Source organism: Phaseolus vulgaris, chromosome 3 (genome assembly GCF_000499845.2).
Source record: "Phaseolus vulgaris cultivar G19833 chromosome 3, P. vulgaris v2.0, whole genome shotgun sequence".
In the NCBI taxonomy this organism is placed as follows: Eukaryota; Viridiplantae; Streptophyta; class Magnoliopsida; order Fabales; family Fabaceae; genus Phaseolus; species Phaseolus vulgaris.
The window spans coordinates 49,744,004-49,755,497 of record NC_023757.2 but is presented as its reverse complement, the minus strand read 5'-3'; the positions used below and the strand labels follow the sequence as shown (position 1 = coordinate 49,755,497).

The 11,494-nt window shown below is 32.6% G+C and overlaps 1 protein-coding gene across 3 annotated transcripts; it reads right to left on the bottom strand.

Annotated features, from left to right (window-relative positions):
* Positions 1-8,072: 8,072 nt before the first annotated feature.
* Positions 8,073-11,207, bottom strand: LOC137808427 (protein SHI RELATED SEQUENCE 1-like). Of its 3 annotated transcripts, none has more exons than XM_068609533.1 (3): positions 10,851-11,207; positions 9,484-10,050; positions 8,073-8,847 (listed from the first exon to the last, which is right to left on the bottom strand). In XM_068609533.1, exons 2-3 carry the CDS (start codon positions 10,028-10,030, stop codon positions 8,471-8,473), a joined length of 924 nt encoding a protein of 307 aa, XP_068465634.1. In that variant the 5' UTR covers positions 10,031-10,050; positions 10,851-11,207; the 3' UTR covers positions 8,073-8,470. The 3 variants fall into 3 exon arrangements, with proteins under 3 accessions (XP_068465634.1, XP_068465633.1, XP_068465632.1); XM_068609532.1 differs by having other exon boundaries at positions 8,073-8,850; positions 9,484-10,040; positions 10,851-11,191; XM_068609531.1 differs by having other exon boundaries at positions 8,073-8,850; positions 10,851-11,184.
* Between the last annotated feature and the right edge of the window lie 287 nt (positions 11,208-11,494).

Below are 11,494 nucleotides of genomic sequence, written 5' to 3'. Positions count from 1 at the left end.
AACTACTTTATATACCAATAATCTCTTTTTGTCTCTAAAAATAATATCTAATTTAGTTAATATATTGACTAATTATTTTTGGTCTCTAAAATTAGTCTCTATCTAATGATTTTCTTGTAGTGACATCTAATCCAATCTAGTACTTAGATTTACAAAATAATTCAAGAATCATGGTATTAAGGTAAAATTCAATACAACCCAAGTTATGCATCTATATATGTCACGATGTGCATGAACTTTCTAAACAATTTCTTACCACTTGATTTTTTAGTCTATGTGACTTAGACATTAGTAAAGCTAATGAGTCTCTATTACAACATAGACAACAATATTTGATACACAAACAAACAACATTCAATACATTATCTCAAATGTATAACTTCAATTCCATGCAAATTTCATCACTCTCATACAATACATATTATTTGAAAATTTCACAAAACAATTAAATATATAAAATTAAAATTCAATTTACATTTATATATAAAACATTCATACAAAATCCAAATCAAGGAATACAAAAAAAGGGGAAAGAAAAGAAGAAAAAAGAAAGGGAGATTTTTTTTTGGCTTGAGTGAACATGAGGTAGAAACCAGGTCTAGTTCACTACTATTTACACTTGAGCGAAAAATCTCATCGCTTCAACGAAAATAGACCCATGAACTAACCAAATTTTTACTTCATTTTCGCTTGAGTGAAGATCCTTTCTCGCAAAAATGGGCTTGAGAGCAACATAATTCTTCTTGTAAGTTAATTGAATTTCAAGTTTTCACCCAAACTCAATACTTAAATTTATATTTTATAAAACTAAATATGATATCACCTTGCTCGGAATTTGACTTCCACTCTCATTGAATTCAAATGTCAGTATAAATATCAAGCATATTACAAAATCTATTTTTCCTTTTGTTTGTATTTTATCTATTTAAACAAGATTTGAATTCAAATGTCAGTATAAATATCAAGCATATTACAAAATCTATTTTTCCTTTTGTTTGTATTTTATCTATTTAAACAAGATTTTTCAAGAGCATTATACACCACTTTATCAAGGTAATTTGTTTCTTAACTTGTTTAAACAAGGTTTTTGCTACCAAATTTAGAATCTAAATAATTGGTAGTTAAAATCTTGGTAGCTAATTAGATACTAATTTAGAAACTATTTAACAATAATAGAAATTAATTTAGAAACAATTTTTTTTAGTTTCTAAAATGGTCTCTAATTTAGTTACTATTGCAACTAATAATTTCGGTATCTAAAAATTGGTTTCTATTTGATGATTTTCTTGTAGTGCTAATTTTAGGATCATGCGTAACTAGATCTCTTTTCATTGTTTACTTATAACTTTTCTAAAAAGCTTTCTCCAAAATTTCCACCTAAAAATTAATAAGTCCCATCTCATCAAATATTTAGTCAAAAAAATTCAAATGTTAACAAGAACACGTATATTTTTGTAAGTTTTAAATATTTAAAAAAAATATGCACCAAAATAATAGATGTAACAAGTATATCATATAATAAATGAGTATTGTAAGGATTTCAAAATAAGAACTTTTCGTGTATTCATATAATTTGTGATGAATAGATAAGTTTTGGATTGGAGCTCGGTAGCAAGCATACAACTACAAGAACTATGGTATCCAATACATTCTTAGCACTAAAACCAAATTTCTTACTATTTATACACTTATATATTTATCATTTAAATTCAAAATTAGCAATTTAACTAAAACAATTTCATACCAATCCTCAGCAAAAAAAAAGCAATAAATGAATTTTGAAGATGTGATCTAATGATGGGTAAAAACTTTTGTTCACTTTATTTAAGGAATGCTCGTTATCTTGACTGTTGAAAAATAAAAAAATTGAAACTCTGTTTTAATAATGTTTTGCAACAGTTAAAGTACTGAAAGCAAAGACTCCTATACAAAATTTAACAAGGCTGGCCGTTGCAAATTTACAATCTATACAATCAGTTAATTAACTAATTATTCAGGGATAAAAATATATACGTATTTAATTAATTAAAAATGTATAGATAATTTTGGGTTTAAGTTTATTATTATTATTATTATTATTATTACTATTATATAATGAGATACAATTTTTATAATTTTTATTTTTAATTAGACAATTTTATTTTTTTATTAAATTAAAAAAAATCACATTTTAATTGTATAACCACTCAATTAAAAAAAATATACATGTATAATTCCTCAATTTATTCTTATAAATTATTTATATTTCATTTTTTAAAATTATAAATTTTCACCTATAAAAATAAACACACATGGACATGAAAACGCATCTATTTTTGTTAGTATATATAATATCTCTACCATTAAAAAGCGATACAAGTTTTAAAAATGTTTTCATAGTCCTTTTTTTAATTACCTATTAAAATAATTTAGTTATTTCATGAAACGTATAACCATATATACTTTCTACCTATAAATAACCGCATTTTCCCTCTTTCTCTTATAAAATTGTTTATTTTGAATTTCTTTAATTGTATTATTTTAATACAAATGTGAATATATGAAAAAAAACGTGTGTTTGTTAGAAAATTATTATACTAGTATATTATTATTATTATTACTATTACTGTAGTATATTTGATAAAATATATAACTCTATAATTTTAAGTTAATAATCTTTCAAATTTCAAATCTCTTTGATTATAAATTTAATTCTCTTAAATTTAAACAAATTAACATAAAAATAAATAAATTATAAAAATAAAAATGAATTAAAAATATATTAAAATTAAAATTAATATGCATATTAATATGTAAATTAATAAGATTATATATTTTTTAATATATAACTAGTAAGATTATAGATTTTATTCTTTGATATAGAGAACTTATGTTCCTATTTCACCCTTATTTTATAATAATTGTATTGTCTAATATGAAAGAGAGAGGGGTTAGTTTTTACAAGGTTCGGATTATGGTGGGTGAGATATATTGTTATGTTTTTATATTATATATTCTCTTGAATTTTAAATTTTAAAATGAAAATATTTTTATTTAAAAAAATATATAAAATAATAATAAATATTAAATTTTAACCGATTAAAATAAAATAGTGTGATAGAAAATGAAGATACATAAATGCAATGAGACCTGTATTTCTGTTAATATATAATCTTTTTATGTCATTTTTACTCAAAATTTACATTAAGTGATTAATGGACACATTCTGTCACAATATCAGATATTTTTTCATTCCCGATACAATCATTTGAAAATAATTTGTAGAAAATTAAGAATTTTTCAATGGTTTTTATATGTAAAATAAATACAAATTTGGTCCTGCATTTCTTGTAATTATTATTAGTGTTATGTAGTTGTAAATAAAGGCGTTTGATATGATGTACAGATATAATAGTAGGAAAATAGAGTTTGAAGGTGAGACAATATTGAAAGTGTTTGAAGTGTTGCATACTAAATGGAAAGTGGTGGATTTATCTTAAAATGGTGTGTTTTTTATGGGAAGTCAGGTATCAAATTAGGTGAGTTTTGAGAGATATTGAGTTTGTTATGTGTTGTTTTCTGTGGAAGAATATCCTTTTAAGTTAAGTTCAGTGGTACGTGCAGGGGTGGTAAGTGAGAAGAGGAACCTTGTTTTGTTGATCACGCACTTGAGGTTGCACCCTCAGAGATAGAGAGACACCGACACAGAGACAAAGACAGACACTGCTCCTCCTGGTCTCTCTGAGGTAAAGGTAGAAGCCCTATTTGTGTCATCTCTAACCAGTACACGCCATTGTTGGGACCACCCTCACAACAACCATTATGCACCACACCACAGACTAACGTACAATTATACTGCACTCCGCTACCGCCCTTAGCCCATTCACTACCACTACTTCAACTTCACCTTTCTCTCTATTCAAATCACTTCCACCCTTTATTCTCCCTTGTGCTACGTACCCTTTTAATTGCCTATGCCACCAGTCAGACACTGCATTTACTACACTTAATTTCAAAACCATGCCTAATACTTCACTTACACTCAATACCATCTTATACATAACTTACTTGCTTCAGGATACTCTAAATTATTCTTCATTTTCTACTACTCGGCTTTCATTGCTCCTCTCAAACACAAACAAAACATAAACTAAGGTTTTTTTCACTCGTAAACAGTTCTCTTTCTTAAACTATAATGCCATAATTTTTGGTACATGTGAACTCTGAAGTTTCAGACAGTGCACATTGCCTATCAGTCCCGCAGTCAGCAGAGCCTAAATCTTAAGCTTTGTATCCACACACACACACAGACACTATTCTCGTGAATATTTGTTAACTACTAATAAAGAAGTTAAATTAATATATGTTTCATAAAACAAATTATCTGTAAAACATAATATTTGGCAACTGTTGGTACTTAATAGGTGTAATACAGCTAGTAGATCAAATCCTCTACATTGGCCAAGATATATATGTGTGTGTGTTTTAAGTTTCTGTTATTGAAGCCTTTTTAAAAAACTGAAGTACATACTTTAGTTTACGTAAAAAAATAATTTATTTTGCTCTTTGTATTCTTTCTATTTGTGGGAAAAATGTATCAATATGAGGAAAACCTTGTTTGACCACTAACAAGAATACAAATGGTGACTACAACTAAGCTGTTTGACCTGATAGTAAATACCCGTGAGCTACTATTATTAGTTACGAAGAGTTTCAGAACCAGGGGTCCAGCAATGAAATCAAATCTGTGCATGCACTCTTAAGTCTCAGAGGCAATAGTTTTACTAGTAAACCCTTGTTAAAGTATTACATGTCAATCACTTTCACTTTATAAAAAATCACTTTATGTTATAAAATATCGTTGACTTTTTAAATTTTGAAATTAGAATGGAAAATAGTGGAATGAACAAAGCTTCTGGGTGTCATTTCAGATTAAATACGAATTAAATTTAGTAATATTTTTAATATCTAAACAAAAATAAAAGTGTGGAGTGGTTGGGATACTAGTGTTGAACTAAAAGACCATTTATTAAATTTAACGACAAGACAATTACGCACACATATCACCAACTATTTATGTAATAATTATAATAGTTTATTTATGTTAAATCAAAGTTGTTAAAGGGATATCTAAACAATAGAGGGTGAGAAAATATATTTTTGTAAATTTAAACAGTTAGAGAAAGTGTAGGAGGAGTAATTAAATTGTCGTTAATTTCATCTTCTTTTTCAGTGTAGAACAAGCACCAAGTCAAGGATAATGCTATTAACACTCAACTTTTTGCCAGTAGCAGGAATAGGAATCGAATTAAAGCTGGGAGAACATGGAGATCGTCAGCAGCATCATCCACGTCTCTGGCAAATTAGTAAAGTGCTTTCAATAATTTCACCATTGGGAAGGAAAAAACCCAGAAATTCTTGTTTCCTTGGGCTCCAATTTTGTTCCCAATATATACGAGGGTTTCACCTTGGGAAAGATGGAACCACCCCTCATGAAAGCATCTTCTTGCACCCACGATAAGGTTTGTGTGTAACCATTAATTCTAACCATAAAAAAAAAGAGTCCACAAAGATTTTGAAAGGAAAAGCTGAATGTAAACACCGAGTTGTAGCATCTCTGAATAGCAACCCAAGAAAGCATGCCTTTCCTAGTCAACACACAAAAAGTGGTGCATGACTGAATCTTCTGGTATAATACTGAGATAGAATTACACTTGCGCTAAAAGAACCTAATGTTCAGTTACGTGATGTTGACAAACACAACTCTAACTAGTTTTAATGATTTAGGTTAGGTTGTCAGCATGTTTAGCTGGAGCACCAAAGGCGTACTTTGTACACAATTTTGCGTTAACAGATGAAACAAGAGACAGACAAACAAATTATTGTTGACCTGTTTTTACTATTTCACATATAAAAAAAATATACTTTTCATAAAATAATGTCTAACACTTTAACTGTAACACTTTTTTGAAGAAAAAATTAGTATTTTTCTTGAATGTCAAAATTAGTAAATAGAAAAATAAAGAAGAAAAAAAACCTGTTATAAAAATACTTTTTCAAACTTTGGAATGTACTTATATATGGTGAGAATAATGCAATTGAGTAATTTACAGCAATTGCAAACGAGCAGAACATTGGAAGCAAGATGTAGGCTTTACTAGCTTTATATAATATAGTTACTAACTCTGAAGTGATATATGAAATTCTTCTGACTGATCTACACTCAGAATCTCACAATTTGGACAAGACCCTGTGATCGAGATGAGCATAGATGGGCTTCAAAGCCACCGGCAAATCATGTAAGAAAAACGGCAGTAGGAAATTCAATGGACAAGGAGAAATTAGTATTCTGTTTTTCAAAGCATGCTAAAATTAATTATTTAACTAAATGGAAAACTTCACTAACAACACTAATAGATTGCTTCTACGTTGGGAAACAATGTTTTCTGACAGAAAAGAAATTATATATACGTTATCATCTGAATTAAGTGTTGAGCTGTATACCTAACCAGTGACCATGAAATCATAGTGCATGCACGATAATATCCGAACGGATAGATTCTTTTATTAGATCACATACTTCTGCATACAGACATAGAAGCAATCATTCTACAATATAATATCCAATATAATATGTTCTGACATCATCATGGTGAACCTCGACCAATCAATTAGGATTTATTCAAATCAAGACAACCTGCTCTTTTGGGAGACCTTTATTTATTTACCAGTTTATATCAATGGAATTGTAGATCTAATGCTAAGAACTCGTATATATATATAGAAATACTTTTCAATTTTAAACATTGGAAGACCTACAAACACCAAAATGCAGCATGAAGTGTCAAATCTACGAAATGAAAGTCATATATGATATAGATAACTAGTCAAATCATAACAGAAACTTCTAATAGATAAACTGGGGCAAATTTAGAAGTATACACAATTATTAACGCCAGCTGGGCTTCTAACCGGTATCCATGCCATCACCCTTCATTAGAAATGGGAAGAGACAAGTGCTAAGACTGAATCCACACACACACTGTCCTTATATAAAATAAAAATAATAATAAATAAATGATTGCTCCCTTTAGTGTATATATAAAATCATTTCCCCCGTCTTTTTCCATCATATTAATTACCGCAAGTCAATCCCTCAATCCCTAAAATCTGTAAGATTCTTCTAAAAAACGTTGTATTATGGATATTTTTTACAACACTTTCTGTAACATTATTTTTTTTTCTTTGTTGCATCACTTGCTAAAGTACACAATCTCTCTCTCTTCAGTTTTTATCTGATGGTTATAAAAATTTATTGTTGCATAATAATTGCTCTAAATGAAGCATTTCACAGATAAAGGACAATGTATGGTTCACAATATTTCTCATAAGCTTTTGACTTTGGTGCCAGTTATCCATACATTATATAATTGGGTCTATAGAAGATGTATCGTGAGATATATATGAAAGCATGTGTATTTCATTGATACTATAACCAAATCAGTTTATGGCAACTGATCAAACAACTGGGTGGCCATTCATGAGGAGGTGAGAGCATGCTGCATTGATCAGAAGAGAGGGTTAAGGAAAGTTCAGTAATCGTAGCCTTTATATTTGTTTTACTTGTTTTAGTTTTCCTTTTACAACAATATACTCTAGTATGTTATGCCATATGCTGTATTCCTTACACATAAAATGCAGTGTTCCCCTATATACGTATAGTTTTCCTGCATGTGCATTAAATATGAGCACATTGATAAGTAATATTTCCCATTTTAAATTCAACGTCACGTCTATGCAAAGTTAGATAATGGAATTACAGTATCATCACATGGGAAGAGGGAAAGAGAGAGAGATCTTTCACCTTTAAAACTTGAATATGCTCGTGCATGGTTGGACCCGCCCCATCCAAAATATGAAGGAACTAAACAAGTTTTCTTCGAGGTTAGTTGTTCAATCCAAATAAAGATCAAAACTGTCTTTCCAGTTCAATTAACCAGATAGCAGACTGGTAAACAGGGAAAAAAGCAGTTTCCAATTTCAAAACCAACCGAAAACAAAAGTGTGATATAATTCAACACGAAAGAGGGGCTCGAAAAAATTATAAAAAATAAAATATTATAATATTGCAACTGATCAAACAAAAGAAGACACCCTACACCAAACTACAACATTAGAACCAGATGTGTCCTTATATCGTACAAAGCTAAGAAACAAATAACTTTAGCTGGTTTTCAACAAGGAGAAGAAGAATGATCTATTTTTGAACTAACCATTGATAATTTGCACACAAAAAAACATCCATATATATTTTTTCTCTTGTTCTCTCCTGTCTTTTCTTTTTTTTTCTCTCTCACTTCAATATGAGTGTCAAATTTACCTCTAGGCCTCGTTCTGAAGAACAATAACATCAAATGATAGAAACACAAAGTTGGTGAAAGAGAAGTATGTGGAATACAATCCGCATAATCCCCATATTGTTTTTCCTTTTTCAAGATCTTGTGTGAGGGAAGAATTGCGTACCACTGCCACCCATGAAAGTGTTGACTGGAGCTGAATACAAGGAGGAAGGATCAACAAGTGCCCCAGAAGAAGAGACAACGCCAGAAGCAGTGAGGTTCAAGGGCTGAGCTCCAGCAACACCAGCAGAGGTCTCCCCAGCCATGTAATTATTACTATTATTACTGTTATTATTATTGCTATTCTCAGGACCATAGTCATAAAGGATTCCTTTGAACACATGTCCCCCAATGTTCACAGCCGTTTGATATGCATACCTGTCATCAGCATCCTCCACGCAGCTAACCCTCACGCACCTGAACTCAGCAGGAGAACTCACCAGTGAAGGAAAATGCCCTTCTTCTAACCCTTCTTTTTTTTTTCAACACATACGAAAAAAAAGAAAAGAGAAACAACATTAGACATTTAGCTACACGATCCATAGTATGAGAAAAAGCAACAGACTGAAACAAAAAAAAGAAAAGATGGGTCTTTTTACTGAAAAACTAGAACCTAATCATCAACAAAGAAAGAAAGTAGAGGAGGCGACTGGATGTGCGTGGAAGTGAGAGAGAGAATGTGCTAAGAAAGAGGAGGAAAAACAGTTTCTTGCTGTCAATCCATTCATTCGTCAGGGCTAATACATAACAGTGTTTTGGGAAAGGGAAAGGGCTAAAGAAAAAAAAAAATTAAAAAGAGAGAAAGAAGAAAAGCTGATATATGAAAATGGTGGATTTTGGTTCACACGCAATCGATACGGTTCCATTGTTTGCAGGTATACTTCCAAAACTTTCTCACCAGTCCCTCGATATCTTTTCAGAGAATTTCCCTGGCGAAAGATTCTCTTCTTTTCTTTTCCTTTCCTTTATTTCCCCACTCTCATTCATCACTCAATCACAGAAACTGCGAGTCCTTCTGTGTGCATCACTGTGAACAAACAAAGACAAAACAAGAGGCACTGGGAGTGAATTAGTTGGTGGGGGAGGAAGTGAGTGTTATATGTACCTGACGAGGGCAAACGAGTGCAAGCAGTTGGGTCTCTTGGCCGTTTGGAAAGGTCTCTCTGTTGTTGCTGCTGTTCTTGCAACACAGCGAGCTGTTGTTGACGCTCACGACGTTTGGAAGCGGGAACCCAAGTGCTTTTGACATGGGTTTGGCAATCGTAGCCTCGGCTCTTGCAGCACGTTCTGCACCGCATGTGAGGACAATCTTTTTTGGCTTGGTTCCCGCAGTCCTGGCAGCTTATTCCACCCTCCGCCGCACGCATCGCCACAAACGCTGATCTAGACGAGGAGTGATCATCGGAGACGCCTCGGCTGGGTCCCACACCAGACGAGTAAAGATCTCGCTGCAGGAGGGGGCGCACATGCGGGGGCATGACATGCTGCTCCTGCTGCTGGTTCCATAGCTCGAACCCTCGGTAGGACGAAACGTCGTCGTTTTTGGCGTACCAGAATAGGGTCTCGGCTGCAGGAATCTCGTTGTTGGTAGTGGTGTCTTGCTGGTTGTTGTTACTGCCTCTCCCTCCGCTTAATGAGAACAAATTCGCCATTGTTCTGCACCTGAGCCGAGCTTCAATTGTGGCCCAAAATCCATATCAGAAAACTGGATGGGTGTGGGTTGTTTGATATTGAAAAGAACAAGATGAAGAAAGAAGCAAGCATGTACAAATAAGAAAAAAGAGAAAGAAAAACAAAAGAACACGGGTATAAGTTGCCAGTGGTAACTATTGGTTGAATTAATTCTCTGGGTTTTGAGCTTTGAATGAGGGGTGGGGTTTAGAATTGGGATTTGGGAGTGAGAAGAGGAGGACAAGAACAACAATAAATATAATAGAAGTAATAATAACAATAGCAAGTAGAACTTGTTGAATTTATGTTGAGAAAATTATACATAACACTGTTGGTTGGATTTTGTGTTGTGTTGTGTGTAGTGTGGAGTCATCAATAATAGTATCATATCAATAACAGTGTCTTCTCCACACACAGACACAAACACAAGCAGAAACACAAAACAAAAACAAAAACAAACCCACTCTAGCACTGGGTTTTTAATTTAAAATTTGAGAAGAAAAATGGTTAAGTAAAAAAAAAAAGAAAAAAAAGTGTGTTGGGTGTTGTGTTGTTGTGGTTAGAGAGCATGTGATTATGGGTATGGGTTAGCCGTTGTGGTTGGAGAAAGGGTAATTGAAGCTTCGTTGGTTAAGGACAGGCGTCGAACAGTGTCGGGCAGCGTTAATCGCGCTTTCAATTCTTTGGTCACTCTCCGAATTCAGCGTTTGTTTGTAATTGTATATGTGTGAATGAATGAATGCATTATATATTTATGCATTAATAATAATAAAGAGCATAGCACAGCACCAACAACAGTACCACAGTTTTTTACAGCTATCGCTGCACTGCAAACGCCGCCATGCCCCTCTCTTTCTCTCTGCAACCCTCTGATGCTCCTTCAATTTAATAACCCCCTCACACTCTCTCTCTCTTTCTCTCTGATTTTTTCTGCAGAGTTTATGAGCTCTTTTTTTAGTTCTGAGCAGTTCCTCCTTTTGTGTCTGAAGCCTGTGTGTTTAAGTTCGCACGATGACAAAACCACTACACTGCACAGTAACTAAGTACTCTCTCTCTCCTCAACAATGCAACCGAATGAATGAAATGTCACCCATCTCATCCCCACCGATCCTACAATTTTCCCATCTTCCTTCAACGGCCATGATCTCTGCCACGTGTCACAGAAACAGCTTTCTGCGTCCCTCGTCCTTTGCACCGGAAAACCCGCTGCTTTTCGTGACACATTGCCCCTTTTGTGTCCATTAATTTATGGTTTTCGCTTCCATTAAAATAAAATTCTCTTGTCCCCTCCTTAATCCCTTCCTCCTCTCACATTTCTCATTATCTCTTTTTCTTTTCATGCAAACCTATTTACCCTAATCAATCGCACATTAAAATTTAAACTTTATAAAGTGTTTGATGAGCTGACTTAATCCCTCATTATGTATTCACTGTCACCACGAACT